This window comes from Mastomys coucha, chromosome Y (assembly GCF_008632895.1).
Source record: "Mastomys coucha isolate ucsf_1 chromosome Y, UCSF_Mcou_1, whole genome shotgun sequence".
Classification (NCBI taxonomy): Eukaryota; Metazoa; Chordata; class Mammalia; order Rodentia; family Muridae; genus Mastomys; species Mastomys coucha.
Genome location: NC_045031.1, coordinates 369,557 through 385,324, shown reverse-complemented (window position 1 = coordinate 385,324; position 15,768 = coordinate 369,557). Strand labels below are relative to the sequence as shown.

The 15,768-nt window shown below is 33.8% G+C and overlaps 1 protein-coding gene and 1 non-coding gene across 3 annotated transcripts in view; both read left to right on the top strand.

The window, feature by feature from the left end:
* The window catches only part of LOC116096530 (probable ubiquitin carboxyl-terminal hydrolase FAF-X), a 144,156-nt gene that overhangs the window by 121,573 nt on the left and 6,815 nt on the right, over nucleotides 1–15,768 (top strand). For both annotated transcript variants that reach the window (XM_031378461.1, XM_031378452.1), the window contains exons 34-41: nucleotides 2,853–2,994; nucleotides 4,655–5,393; nucleotides 5,794–5,917; nucleotides 7,306–7,540; nucleotides 11,857–11,986; nucleotides 13,888–14,073; nucleotides 15,092–15,312; nucleotides 15,441–15,529. In XM_031378461.1, the coding sequence (XP_031234321.1) occupies nucleotides 2,853–2,994; nucleotides 4,655–5,393; nucleotides 5,794–5,917; nucleotides 7,306–7,540; nucleotides 11,857–11,986; nucleotides 13,888–14,073; nucleotides 15,092–15,312; nucleotides 15,441–15,529 (1,866 nt within the window). The remainder of the gene's footprint in view (nucleotides 1–2,852; nucleotides 2,995–4,654; nucleotides 5,394–5,793; nucleotides 5,918–7,305; nucleotides 7,541–11,856; nucleotides 11,987–13,887; nucleotides 14,074–15,091; nucleotides 15,313–15,440; nucleotides 15,530–15,768) is intronic.
* Nucleotides 14,775–14,876, top strand: LOC116096547. Its single transcript, XR_004121036.1, has one exon. It is a non-coding gene; the product is annotated as a U6 spliceosomal RNA (small nuclear RNA).

Below are 15,768 nucleotides of genomic sequence, written 5' to 3'. Positions count from 1 at the left end.
AAACAAAACAAACCCCTGTTCCCTCCCCTCTCCCCCTGGTCACTTACCCCACCCTCTCCCACTTCCTGGCCCTGGCATTCCCCTACACTGGGGCATAGATCCTTCAGAGGGCCAAGGGCCTCTCCTCCCATTGATGACCGCCTAGCTATCCTCTACTATACATATGCTGCTGGAGCAATTAGTCCTACCATGTGAAGTCTTTGGTTGGTAGTTTAGTCCCTGGGAGGTCTGAGGGTACTAGTTAGTTCATATTGCACAACCCCCATTCTATGTGCGTTTTCTGTCCTAAAAAACAGAAACATAAAAATAGAACACATGAACCAAAAAAACTAAAAGACCAGTATTGGGGGAGAAAAGCACAAACATGAGACTAAAAGTCTACAAAGGTACCATTGAATTCTGTTTGAATTAGCCAGTTATTCCTGTATGTGAGGGCCCTATAAAGAAGCCTGGTTAATATGCCCAGTCATACTCAACTAGACAAAACTATTTTTTTTCTTTCAAAGCAGTTTTAAATAATAGATGCTTAATGATCAGAGGTGTGAGCCTGTGTCCACTTCTCCCTTTCAGTTCTGGAACATGTATGTGTTGTCATCATTTTACTCAGTCCATATGTACATGAATACTGTTGAGTCTGGAATTCAATGCTTCTTTCAAGTCATCCATCACATCTGGCTTTAAGATCCTTTATACTATCACTTCATCTTATATCCCTGAGCCATAGGCGAGAAAGTTAAATTGAAGACATCCAATATGGCACTGATATATCCTAGTATTAGCACACTGTTGAGTTGTGCTTAGTGAGGCATTTATCTATGATTGTAGCAGAATGTAGTTAGGAGTCACTTTTAATCCCTTCATTTTAATTCTTTTATTAGAACTTTGGGTTTTCCACCTGGACAATTTTAGCATTGGATTCTATCTCATGGAATGTGACTTAAATCCTATCAGAATGGCATTATTGTGCCAGTTTGTACTGCCATAACTTTATGATAACTTCATATTCTATTTTTCCTATTTAGGAGATCCTCTATTCCTCCCTAGTCCCTTAGTAGGGGGGCTAACTTCTGTGACTATAGACATGTTAGCACAGATATCAAAGCTTAAAAAAAAACATACACATATAAGAAAAAGGATTCAATGATTGTCTATTGAGTCTTAATTACTTCATTCAGGATTATAATTTATCAACTGAATAATCTTCCACTGAGTAAATATATGTCACATTTTCTTTATCCATTAATCTGTTGATCTACATCTAGATAATTTCCAAAATAAGTACAGCAGCAGTAAATACAATTGAGCAAGTGTCTGTGTGGTAGGATGTACTGTCATTTAGAAATATGGCCAAGAGTGGTTTAGCTAGATCTTTAAGTAGATTGATTCCCTTCATCCTAAGAAATTGACACAGTGATTTCTATGGTGGCTATACATTTTTGTACCCCCACCAGCAATAGATGAGTGTTCCTCTTATTCCTCACCAGCATGACCCATTATTTGTTTTATTGGTATTGGCCATTGTGACTGGTGTAGATGAAATCTCAAGTAATTTTGGTTTGCACTATCCTCTTTTTGTGGTGTGGTGTGGTGTGGTGTGTGGTTTGGTTTGGTTTGGTTTGGTTTGGTTTGGTTTGGTTTTCAAGATAAGGTTTCTCTCTATAGTACTTTCTGTCATGGAACTCACTCTAGTAATGCAGGCTAGCATTAAATAGAGATCTGCGTGCCTCTACTTCCAGAATGCTGAAATTAAGGTGTGTACCACCACTATTGACAGGTGACTGATGGTATTAATGTGTATATGTTTCTCAACCATTTTGTTTTATCTTTGAGATCTCTACCCAGTTTTGTATCAGCTTTTTAGTTGATTTGTTTTTTGTTTTATTTTCTTCATGTCTTTTTAGTTATTTGTATAGTTTTGATACTGACCTTTATTTGTATATAAAGTTGGTATAAAAAAAAATCTTCTCATTCTGAAGGCTACCTTCTTGTCCAAATTATGGTCCTTTTTGCTCTCAGAAGTTTTAGGATGTCGCATTTATTAAGTTATTAATCTCAGTGCCTGTTATAATGATGTTCTTTTCAGAAAGATTTTTATGCCAATGAGCTGAAGACTGTCATTGTCTTTTCTATGAAGTTTAGTGGATCTGCTGTTATTTTGAAGGTTTTTATCCATTTTGTCGTGAGATTTGTGTAGAGTGATGAGTATGGATCTGTTTGTATTCTACATACAGACATCTTATTTCACCATCATTATTTGTTAATTATGCTGGTTTTTCCTAGTGTGTTATTTATGACTTCTTTACAAAAATCCATGTGTCTATAGATGTGTGGATTTAAGTCTGGGTCTTCAGTTTGATTACACTAATCAATATGTATGCTTTTATACCCATGTGATGTTTCTTTATTTCTATAGCTTTGGAGTATAATCTGCAACCAGGAATATTTTCAGGAGTTCTCTTTTACTCAGGATTGTTTTGGTTTTTGTTGTGTGCATGTGAATGTGTGTGTGTGTGTGTTCATGTGTGTGTGTGTGTGTGTGTGTGTGTGTTTCTGTATAAAGTTAAGGATTGTAATTTCAAGATCTGTGAAAAAATGTGGCCTGAGGACCAGGATGGAGTTTTCAGCTACTGTGCCAATGCCATGCATGCCATCAACATTCATGCCATCATGCTCTCTGTCATAATCATGGACTAAGCTTCTGAAACTGTAAGCAAGCATCAATTAAATGCTTTCTTTTATAAGAGCTGCCTTGATTTTTGGTATTTCTTCACAGCAATAGAAAAGTGACCAAGACAAAAATATAATATTTAAAAACTTAACAAATGCCTTTAATTGTTTTCTAATATATTTAGGTATGAATGTGAAGAATCCTTTACAACATTAAATATAGACATTAGAAATCACCAAAATCTTCTTGATTCTTTGGAACAGTATATTAAAGGAGATTTATTAGAGGGTGCAAATGCATATCACTGTGAAAAATGTGATAAAAAGGTATGTATCATAGTTTTCATAGTTATTACTGTATATAATAGAGACTGGGAGTCTTTGGAGTTGCCTGTAGTTGTGCTTAATATTAACATCTTTGGATGTTTGGGATGACTGGCTATCTGGAAATATTAATGAAAATGATAATATTAATAAAATTAATAAAATAATAATCATTAGTTTTCTGTTGCTGTGATACAACACTGTGGCCAAGAAAACTTACCTCTAGTTTTATTTGGTTTATTTGGGCTTATAGTTACAGATGGATAGTAGTCCATCATTGTCATGGAGAAGAATGAAGCCTGTTGGCTGGAGCAGCAAGGTATAAGTTCAGATCTTAAGTTGCAAGCACAAGGAAAAAAAAAAGCTAACCAGTAATAGTAGGGAAGGTCTTTTTTTAAAAAATAATCTCAAAGACTGCACTCCTACTAATATACTTTCTCTGACAAGACTACACCTCCTAATCCTTACCAAATAGCACCACCAATTAGAGACATTTCTCATTCAGACCTCCACAGTTGGTTATTGGCTAGTTAATTTGAGGAGAAACTTTATTACTTCAACTATCCTAAAACTATATTGCCTGTGGTGACTTTTTTATTAGATATTCTCTTTATTTACATTTCAAATTTAATCGCCTTTCCTCATTTCCCCTCCAAAAACCCACCAGCTTTTAACTCAGACTATTTCTGCTTCTAGACACTGGGACTGTAGGTATGAGTAACTGCCTAGTACTGCTCTGTCTTTGATTTTCTTTAATTGTAACAGAAATGAAGTCAGTGTTCTAGCTTACTTAAGTATTTGTCAGTAAAATTTGCCAAGCTTAGTAGCCCCTACCTTTAATCACAGCATAGACAAAGCTATGGCTAACCTGGTATATGGCATAGTGGTAATTAAGTGTTGCTATATAATGTGAATACTGGAACTCAGGTTTCTAGAGCCCACATAAAAGCCTGTCTGTGATCCTAGTGTTTAGAAGGCAGAAACAGAATTTTGAATCAAACTGCTAACCTAAGTAGGAAAATGATGACATTAATATTAAACAAGTTAAAGAATAAAAAAGAAAGCCCCACCTTCACACCAACCTTGAGCCTTTGTGTATATATATAGACTATCACTAAAGATACTGTGTGGAAAATAATACATCTTTTTTCCAGATCAACATACTTTCTGCTCTCCAAGCTTTCTGCATTGTTCTTGATTAATTACTTGACAGTGTCTCAGATAATAAAAATGACTTCAAACTCCTGATCCACTTTAAAGGGTGATTAGATACACAGAGACAATATGGAATCATTCTAGGAATAATATATTTTATTAATTTTTGCACTGTATAAGAAAAGACATTATGGCCAGGCAGTGGTAGCGCATGCCTCTAATCCCAGCACTTGGGAGGCAGAGGCATGTGGATTTCTGAGTTTGAGGCCAGCCTAGTCTACAGAGTGAGTTCCAGGACAGCCAGGGCTATAAAGAGATATCCTGTCTCGAAACACCAAAAAGAAAAAGAAAAGAAAAGACATGTATTTGAAGGTTTATAAATATTGCTTAAAATTCACTTATTTTTTAAATGACCTTGATTGTATTATCACTTGTAAGTAATTTTAAATGATTGATAACAAATAGATTTTTAAGATTTTTATGTATTTGGTTATACTGTCTGTTTTAGGTTGATACAGTAAAGCGCTTATTGATTAAAAAACTACCTTCTGTTCTTGCTATCCAACTGAAACGATTTGACTATGATTGGGAAAGAGAATGTGCAATCAAATTCAATGATTACTTTGAATTTCCAAGAGAATTGGATATGGAACCTTATACAGTAGCAGGTGCCACAAAGCTGGAAGATGACAGTGTAAATCCACAGACTCAGTTGATTAAGCAGAATGAGCAGTCTGTGATACCAGGAAGCACAAAATATAGGCTTGTTGGTGTGCTTGTACACAGTGGTCAAGCAAATGGTGGACATTATTATTCTTATATCATTCAAAGAAATGGTAAAGACAGTAAGACAGGTCGCTGGTTCAAATTTGATGATGGAGATGTAACGGAATGTAAGATGGATGATGATGAAGAAATGAAAAATCAGTGCTTTGGTGGAGAGTATATGGGAGAAGTTTTTGATCATATGATGAAGCGTATATCATACAAGCGTCAGAAAAGATGGTGGAATGCTTATATTCTTTTTTATGAACGGATGGATATAACTGAAGATGATGAGATGATAACATATGCTTCAGAGCTAACAATCACCAGACCTCATCAGATTATGTCACCAGCCATTGAGAGAAGTGTGTGGAAACAGAATGTACAATTCCTGCATAACCAAATGCAGTTCAGCTTAGAATATTTTCAGTTTATCAAAAAACTGCTTACATGTAATGCTGTGTACTTACACCCTCCTCCAGGTAAGTTTCTTGAAACTAACCTTATATGGAAAGAGTCCGTTTTGCTTAATTTGAAGGTTTCTTACCTAGATACTACTACTGTGCTTAAAATTTTTCTTTTTTCTCTGATCCCCCATAAACATTTATTCACTTTAATCCATTTGAATGTGTCAGAATTTTTGATTAGATCTATTTTAAAGTAAAACTTGTAGAAAGTACATATCATTGAATGGTAGGTTTTAATATTAGAAAAAATAAGAGTTTTGTTCATTTTATTTATTTTGCTCCAGACATTACTTTAGTTTTAAGCTTGGTTTGTTGTGTTGGGATAATCAGTAAGAATCAGTCATGGTTCTGATATTTTTAACATACAAGTTGAAAATAAAAAGTGTATGATTCTATGAACCTTTTACACTTAAAGGACAAGATCACTTGCAACCAGAAGCGGAAGATATCACAATGGTCAGCATTCAGCTTGCTGCCAGATTTCTATTTACTACTGGATTTCATACTAAGAAAATAGTTCGTGGACCTGCCAGTGACTGGTATGGCTTTGAAACTTAATTTTTGTATTTGTGTGTACTGAGTTAACTAGGATGTTTATTATACTATGACTTTGTTTCTTAGGTAGTTTTTTTGTGGTGGTGGTGGTTGGTTGGTTGATTTGGTTTGGTTTTTGTTATTGTTTTGATTGGGTTTTGTTTGTTTTGTTTTGAGGCAGGGTATCTGTGTATCTCTGGTTGTCCTGGAACCTACTCTGTAGACTAAGATGGTTTGTGTGTTATGTGTGTGTGAGTTTTTTCTTTTAAACATGAGAATATTATTTCAAATACAGAAAAAGATCTTGGTATAGATGTTATGAAAAACATTTGTTTAAAGATTTTATTTGTATTTTATGTATAGGACTTTTTTACCTGTATCTATAGTTTATGTGTTTGCTGCACCCATAGAGGCCAGGGAGGTTAAATGCTCTCAAACTGGAGTTAAAGATGTTAGGACATGAACAGGGGGTCTTCTTAAGAAAGTTATTTTTGCCAGAGATGCAACTTTCTTACCACTATTGTTTTGAAACAGAGTCACTATGCATCCTAGCTACCCTGACACTTGGCTGTGTAGGCCATACTGGCCTCTGTTGTTCAAATCAGTCATTATGGGATCAAAGTGTATGCTGCCACACCTAATCCTTAGAAGAATTTTACTAAGACTACTTTTTTGTTTTTAAGTAATTAGGTATTCTGTGCAAGCCCAGTGGTAGTGAGCTCCTTTAAGCTCACCTCTTGGGAGGTAGAGGCAGTTGGATCTCTGAGTTTGAGAGCAGTATAGTCTGCATAATTAGTTTCAAGACATCTAGAGATATCTCATCTCCAAAACTTAGCTATTATTTTTTAATTATATGTCTCTGTGTGAGTGTGCTTACATGTGTACAGGTGTACCAATTTTTTTACAGCAGAAATCACAGGCAGTTGTGAGCATTAGATATGGATACAACAGCCCAAAAGCTAGTTGTTATTTCTAATTTATGTCATATCTTTATAATGATTTTCACCATGAAAATAAACTGTCATTTAGTAGATGAAATTCTCAAGCCTTAAATTCTCAAATGTGCAGTTTTAAGTCATTGCTAACTCTAAAATTACAGAACAGATAATGTCTAGATTTAAAAACTCTTTCAACATCATTCATATTAAAAGATGTTTAAAAATAAGTCATCAGATAAAGAAGTTTATTTTTAAAGAGGCTTAACAACATTTTTAGTGACTAAAACCATTTTAATTCTGTGAGACTTGTAATAATACTTTAGTAATCGGTGTGATATTTGTATGAGAAACAACAGGAACCACTGATTGTGCAGATAAAGGGTAGCTTTTCTTCTTTTTAACAGAAACCTTTACCTGCTGTAAAGCCTCAATATTCATAGATGTTTCTGTTGTAGGTATGATGCACTTTGTATTCTCCTGCGTCATAGCAAGAATGTACGTTTTTGGTTTGCTCATAATGTCCTCTTTAATGAATCAAATCGCTTCTCTGAGTACCTTCTGGAATGTCCAAGTGCTGAAGTCAGAGGTACATTTGCAAAGCTTATAGTATTTATTGCACATTTTTCATTGCAAGATGGATCTTCTTCACCTTTTACATCACCTTTTGCAACTCCAGGACCTTATAGTCAGGTAATTGTTAGCTTTTATATAGTAATTAAGTAGTTAAAAAGAAAATTTTGTTTCTTACAGATTAAAATTATAAAAATTATGTTTTTGGAATGTTTATGATGGAGAAAAATGATTCTAAGTGTATATTGTAATGTATAAAGTTTTAAATTTTGTACTGTTGAAAATTATCATTGGGACTTTGATAGGGAAATTTGTCTCAGATAGTTACTATATTTTAAATTATATTTAATGTTTAATTTTGTAATCACAAACTTTTATTGAATATTTTATTTACATTTCATGAAGTCATTGTTTTTAATAGCTGAGTAGTACTCCATTGTGTAGATGTACCACAATTTCTGTATCCATTCCTCTGTTGAAGGACATCTGGGTTGTTTCCAGTTTCTGGCTATTATAAATAAGGCTGCTATGAACATAGTGGAGCATGTGTCCTTATTACATGTTGGAGAATCTTTTGGGTATATGCCCAGGAGAAATATAGCTGGGTCCTCTGGTAGTACTATGTCCAGTTTCCAGAGGAACCACCAAACTGATTTCAGAGTGGTTGTACCAGTTTGTAGTCCCACCAACAATGGAGAAGTGTTCCTCTTCTCCACATCCTTGCCAGCATCTGCTGTACCTTGAGTTTTTTATTTTAGTCATTCTGACTAATGTGAGGTGGAATCTCACAGGGTTGTTTGGATTGCATTTCCCTGATGACTAAGGATGCTGAACATTTCTTTAGGTGCTTCTCAGCCATTTGGTATCCCTCAGTTGAGAATTATTTGTTTAGCTCTGTACCCCATTTGTCAACAGGGTTATTTGGTTCTCTGCAGTCTAACTTCTTGAGTTCTTTGTATATATTGGATATTAGCCCTCTATCAATGTAGGATTGGTAAAGATCTTTTACCAATCTGTTGGTTGCCTTTTTGTCCTATTGACAGTGTCCTTTGCCTTACAGGAGCTTTGTAATTTTATGAGGTCCCATCTGTCAATTCTTTATCTTACATCACAAGCCATTGGTGTTCTGTTTAGGAATTCTCCCCCTGTGCTCATGTGCTCAAGGCTCTTCCACACTTCCTCCTCTATTAGTTTCAGTGTATCTGCTTTTATGTGGTGGTCCCTGATCCACTTGGACTTGAGCTTTGTACAAGGAGATAAGAATGGGTTGATTTGCTTTCTTCTACATGCTGATCACCAGTTGAATCAGCACCATTTGTTTAAAAGGCTGTCTTTTTTCCACTTGATGGTTTTAGCTCCTTTGTCAAAGATCAAGAGACCATAGCTGTCTGTGTTCACTTCTCCGTTTTCCATTCTATTCTATTAACCTTCCTGTCTGTCTCTGTACTAATACATGCAGTTTTTATCACTATGCTCTGTAATATAACTTGAGGTCAGGGATGGTGATTTCCCAGAAGTTCTTTTATTGAGAATAGATTTTGCTATCCTGGATTTTTTGTTATTTCAACTTATTTTGAGAATTGCTTTCTAATTCTATTAAGAATTGAGTTGGAATTTTGATAGGGATTTCATTGAATCTGTAGATTGCTTTCAGCAAGATGTCCATTTTTACTATTTCAATCCTGCCTGTCCATGAGCATCAGAGATCTTTACATCTTGTGAGATGATCTTTCTTCAGAAATTTCTTTCTTCAGAGACTTGAGGTTCTTATCACTATAGATCTTTCATTTACTTGGTTAGAGTCACACCAAATATGTAATATTATTTGTGTATATTATTTGTGAAAGGTGTCATTTCCATTATTTCTATCTCAGCGTGTTTATCCTTTGAGTAGAGAAAAGGTACTAATTTGAGTTAATTTTTTATCTAGCATATTTGCTGAAGTTGTTTTTCAGCTTTAGGAGGTCTCTGGTGGAGTTTTTGGGGTCACTTAAGTATATGATCATATCATCTGCAAATAGTGATATCCTGACTTCCTCCTTTCCAATTCGTATCCCTTTGACCTTTTGTTGTCTAATTGCTCTAGCTAGAACTTCAAATACTATGTTGAACAGATAGGGAGAGTGGGGGCAGACTTGTCTAGTCCCTGATTTTAGTGGAATTGCTTCAAGTTTCTCTCTATTCAGTTTGATGATGGCTACTGGTTTGCTGTATATTGCTTTTACTATGTTTATGTATGGGCCTTGAATTCCTGATCTTTCCAAGACTTTTAACATGAAGGGATGTTAAATTTTGTCAAATGCTTTTTCAGCATCTAATGAAATTATCATGTGGTTTTTTTCTTTGAGTTTGACTATGTAATGGATTATGTTGATGGATTTTTATATATTGAACCATCCCTGCATTCATCAGATGAAGCCTACTTGATCGTGGTGAATGATTGTTTTGATGTGATCTTGGATTTGGTTGGCCTGAATTTTATTGAGTATTTTTTCATCAGTGTTCATAAGGAAGATCGGTCTGAACTTCTCTTTCTTTGTTAGGTCTTTATGTGGTTTAGGTATCAGTGTAATTGTGGCTTCATAAAATGAATTGAGTAGTGTCCCTTCTGTTTCTATTTTGTAGAATAGTGTGAAGAGTATTGATATTAGGTCTTCTCCAAAGGTCTGATAGAATTCTCCACTGAACCCATCTGGTTCTAGGCTTTTTTTAGTTGGGAGACTATTAATAACTGACTGCTTCTATTTCTTTAGGGGCTATGGGATTGTTTAGATGGTTTATCTCATCCTGTTAACTTTGGCAACTTGTATGTGTCTAGAAAATTATCCACTTCATCCAGATTTTCCAATTTAATTGAGTATAAACCTTTGTAGTAGAATCTGATGGTTTTTTGAATTTCCATAATTTCCATTGTTATGTCTCCCTTTTCATTTCTGATTTTATTAATTTGGAAACTATCTCTGTGCCTTCTGTTAGTCTGGCTGAGGGTTTATCTATCTTGTTGATTTTCTCAAAGAACCAACTCCTGGTTTTGTTGATTCTTTGTGTAGTTCTTTTTGTTTCTGTTTGGTTGATTTCAGCCCTAAGTTTGATTATTTCCTGCTGTCTACTCCTCTTGGATGTATTTGCTTTTTTTTTTCTAGAGCTTTCAGGTGTGCTTTTAAGATGCTGGTGTATGCTCTTTATTTGCTTCTTGGAGGCTCTTAGAGCTATGAGTTTTCCTCTTAGCACTGCTTTCATTGGGTTCCATAAGTTTGGTGTGTGTCTTCATTTTCATTACATTCTAAAAAGTCTTTAATTTCTCTCTTTATTTCTTCTTTGACCAAGTTATCATTGAGTAGAGCGTTGTTCAGTTCCTATGTGTATGTGTGTTTTCCAGTATTATTGTGTGAGGTGCAATGTGTGCTTTGAGCTTTAGTAAAGTTTCTTTTATGAATATAGATGCCCTTGTATTTGGAGCATAGTTGTTCAGAATTGAGAGTTCTTCTTGGTAGATTTTCCATTGACCAGTATTAAGTGTCCTTATCCTTTTTGATAATGTTTGGCTAAAAGTTGATTTTATTTGATATTACAGTGGCTACTCCAGCTTGTTTCTTGGGACCATTTGCTTGGAAAATTGTTTTCCAGCCTTTTACTCTGAGGTAGTGTCTGTTTTTATCACTGAGATGCGTTTCCTATATGCAGTAAAATCCTGTTTACATAACCAGTCTGTTAGTCTATGTCTATTTATTAGAAAATTAAGTCCATTGATGTTAAGAGACATTAAAGAAAAATGATTGTTACTTCCTATTATTTTTGTTGTTATAGGTGGAATTTTGTTTGTGTGCCTACCTTCTTTTAGTTTTGTTGGAAGATTACTTTCTTGCTTCTTCTAGGGTATAGTTTCCCTCCTTATGTTGGTGTTTTACATCTGTTATCCTTTGTAGGGCTGGATTTGTGGAAAGATATTGTGTAAACTTGATTTTGTCGTTATGTTTCATTTTGTAAGCCCAAACTGTTACATGCTCTGTGGTTTGGTTTGGTAAGAACAAGATTATACTCCATAGCTTAGACTGATCTGTATTTTTAAATGGAATCGGTTACAGCTTTATAAACTGTAACATACTGTCAGGTATGGGGTTATGTGGCTTTTAATCCTAGTATTCAGAAATCAGAGGCAGGCAACTCTTCGCTAGTTCAAAGCCAGCCTATTCTTTATAGCAAGTTCCAGGATAGGTAGAACTACAAAAACTTTGTTTCAAACACATATATTTTTCTTCTTACAATTTGAACAAAATAAAGTATGAAGTCTTTATGAAATTCTTTATTTACTTTTTGATAAACAAACTAACCTGAATTTTTTTCTGAAATAGTAGCTTACCTATTTCTATGCAGATAAAAATAGACTGAGTTTGTATGAAACTGCTGATAAAATAACTACTGTTATTTTTTTCCAGATCTATGACAGTTTAAGCTTGAGTGATCATTTACTAAAAGCAGTATTAAGTCTCTTGAGAAGGGAAGTTTCTGAACATGGGCGACATTTACAACAATATTTCAATTTATTTATAATGTATGCCAGTTTAGGTAAGAAGTATTTCATTCTTTTAGTGATTGTTTCATGATTGTATAGAAAATGAGTAAACTATTTAGTCAAATGATGAGATAACTTAAACTATATGAACTATATCCTTAAAACCCTTGTGAATGTACTCATGCATTTCAGCTTCTACAATAATAGAACACATACTGTACTTAACGTTTTTTCTGATAGCCTTTTAGATCATATTCCATATCTGATTCAATATGCCTTTTGAAAAATGATGATTCTCACGCTACATCCTATCTAAGTCAAAATATAATTGTATTAAGAAATCACTGTTTTCTAAAGGGTTATGGGTAATAATAGGTTTGGTGTTTGTTACATTTAGGAAACATTTCTGAAAGAGCTTGCAGTAGTTAAAAAACACTGTTGTTGAAAGAACTTAAATTGAAATTACTAATAATGTAGGTAAATCACTTACATTGTTCTATTGATATATTAGTTTCACTTTAGCCTATTTTTACTGTAGTATTTTTATTTTTCTCCAATCACATGCCTGTTCTTTACCTCCTTTCAGTGTTCCTACCTCAATATGTAGGTAGGTAGGTAAACTCGCATACAGATAGATTATGCCATGATTTCAGAGTTGTTTCAGGTTTGGTGATTTTGGAGAGGGGGGTTGGGTGCTAATATATGTTGGGAAGAGAGTAAATTTATTATAAAGTTAGTTATAAATTTTAAATACCTGTGGTTCATTTGTTGGTGCATCAGTGCTTCAGTTTCCTGATTTATTAAGATGAGATAAGAAGCCAGAGAGATGACTCAGTTCAGCTATTGATCTTGCAAACTTAGGTTCATTTCCTAACATTCACACAATGATTCAAAATTATTCATAATACAAATTCCAGAAGATCCAGGACCTTCCTCTAACCTCATAATCCACAAGCTGTGTACATATGTACATATATACATACAGACAGACAGACACACATACATACTTACATAACAATAAAATATAAAATAAAATTTCATAAAATAAAATAAGTATTTTTAAAAGTGTAGTTTACTTAATTTTAGCAGGCTTACATAAAGGTATCAACCCTTGACAACATGAATGAACCAGTTCTTCCAAGTTTTCTTGGACCCAGGTATATATGCATTCCAACACATATATACACACAAACTAAAAATAAATTTTTATAAATCAATAAAAAGCAAACTTACATAGGTATTTGCCATAGTTTTATGATCACTGATATTAGAAATTATCTTAAATTATTGTCCACATCATTAAACATACCCAGAAGTCTGAATTTACAATTTACTTCAAGCCTTAAAAAGAATGAAGTCTTACCATTTTGAAGTAGTAGCATTAATAAAAATGGAGGTCATAGCCAGGCAATGGTGGCAAATGTTAGGCAGATGTTAGAAATCAATAAAGTAGAAAGGAGAGTAAAAGCATACTTTTTTTTTACCCAGGGAATTTTTCTAGTTAGGGAAGTTATAAAAATAATTTTTACTTGCCATTTATTTTATTTTATATGGGTTCTAGAAAATGTTGGGTTTTTGACTTACTCTTGGTAAGCTTGAGAATTGGCTCTGGTAAATACTCAAGTATTTATTGTTGTTACACAAAAGACCTGGGTTCAATTTCCAGCACATTCATGGAGACTCACCACCTCCTTGAAGACCTGTGTGAGGTACACAGAAGCATGCGCAGACAAAACACTCATATACATGAAATAGATAAATCTTTAAAAAAAAAAAGTGCTAGTACCATGATACTATTTCTGTTATGATACTTAGTCTTAATTAATGTTAGTACTTATTACTGTCTACATTCTGTGTATATTCTAAACTATTAAGACTGCATTTATGTTTACAAGAGATGTAAATTGTATAGCCATCCTATTTCTCCTACAAATTACTCTTGTCCCCTTTATAGGTGTGGCAGAAAAGACCCAGCTTCTAAAACTGAATGTACCTGCAACCTTTATGCTTGTGTCTTTGGATGAAGGACCAGGCCCGCCAATTAAATATCAATATGCTGAGTTAGGCAAGTTGCATTCAATAGTGTCTCAGCTGATCCGATGTTGCAGTGTCTCATCAAGAATGCAGTCTTCTATCAATGGTAAAGTTTTCTAGCTTTCCTGTGTGGTAGTTTTCAAAATAATGCTAGCTGCGCATTATAATTAAAGTAAAACTGAAGACTTATAAAGTAAAAGAGTGAAGATTGTGTACTTTTTATTATTTTATATCTGATACATTTTTTAATTAGTTTATTATGGTTTAAAAGGATTTCTTTATTTTTCTTTTGTATACAGTGCTTCCCCCTCACCTTTCCTACCCTCCTTTCAGTTCCATCTTCTCTCTCTCACCTAGAATTCAATACATTGCTTAGCAATTCTCAAGTATTCCTACCATAAATTGTTAGCTAATTTATAATTTAAAGTGATATCTTAAATCCAAGTACTGATGCATAACTTTAATTTGCTCATGTTCCACAGCATATGCATGAAGGTCTGAAAAGTCATCAGGAGTATATTTTCTCACCTAATCCACAGCAATCTATTGCTTACAGGGCTTTTGAGATGGTTTATTGTAAAGATGGTTGCATGCCAAGCCTGAAACCTGAATCCTTTGAAAACACATAATAGGAGAGAATGGATTGTTCTCTAACACATAAAATCTGTGTGTCATGGCAATAAGCACATGTATACATGAAGAAATGTTGTTACTTTTTAAAAAAATGTTTATATATAATCATTTTCTATGTATGACTGTTCCCTTAATGTTAATCTTGATTTCTTTTTTTAATGAGGAGTTAAGGGATCACTTTAGTAGCAAATATACTGAGTTTGGAACTATACAGACAAAATTAGCATAACCTCTGGACAAAATGCAATAGAAATTAATAAAGCATTCCATATTTTAAAAATTAAAGAATTGGTAGCTTCATTTTTCCAAATTATCAAAAACTACCTTATGATGTATCACTTGATCACTTTACTGAAATTTCTGTTGTGCTTATTTAGAAGATCAAACTCTACTGTTTGAAATAATAATCTGCCTCAAAAAAAAAGAAATAATAATCTGGCATAATTTTCTATAAGTGTATTGATTTTTCATTAGTGACAAATATATTGCAGGTAACCCCCCTCTTCCAAATCCATTTGGTGATCCAAATTTATCACAACCTATAATGCCAATACAGCAGAATGTGGCTGACATTTTATTTATGAGAACCACTTATGTGAAGAAAGTTATTGAAGACTGCAGTAACTCAGAGGAAACAGTCAAATTGCTTCGCTTCTGCTGCTGGGAAAATCCCCAGTTTTCATGTTCTGTTCTCAGTGAACTGCTATGGCAGGTAAAACAAAATAAATATCTCTAATTTTTTTGGTTTGATTTGGTTTTTATTTACTTGATTTTTTTAATATCTCTAATTTTATTCATAGTCTTTAAGTACAATTTAACAATACCTTTACTATTTTGTAGGTTGTATATTCATATGCATATGAACTTCAACCATATTTGGATCTACTTTTGCAAATTATTTTGCTTGAGGACTCCTGGCAAGCTCACCGGTATATATACCTTTATGCTAATAGCATGCTTAGTTCCACAAGTTCTAAAAAGACTTGCATAAGTGTACTTTTACTTTTTTTGTTGCCCTGTTTAATAGCTTATTAAACTTAATTTTCTTTAAATTTCAGTTATGAAAAAAATCTTTATTACAATCTTGTATGTAGACTAGAAATACTAGATTTCATAAATTAATACTTTGATATTAGCATGCAGTTTATTAAATTTCAGTATGAATATA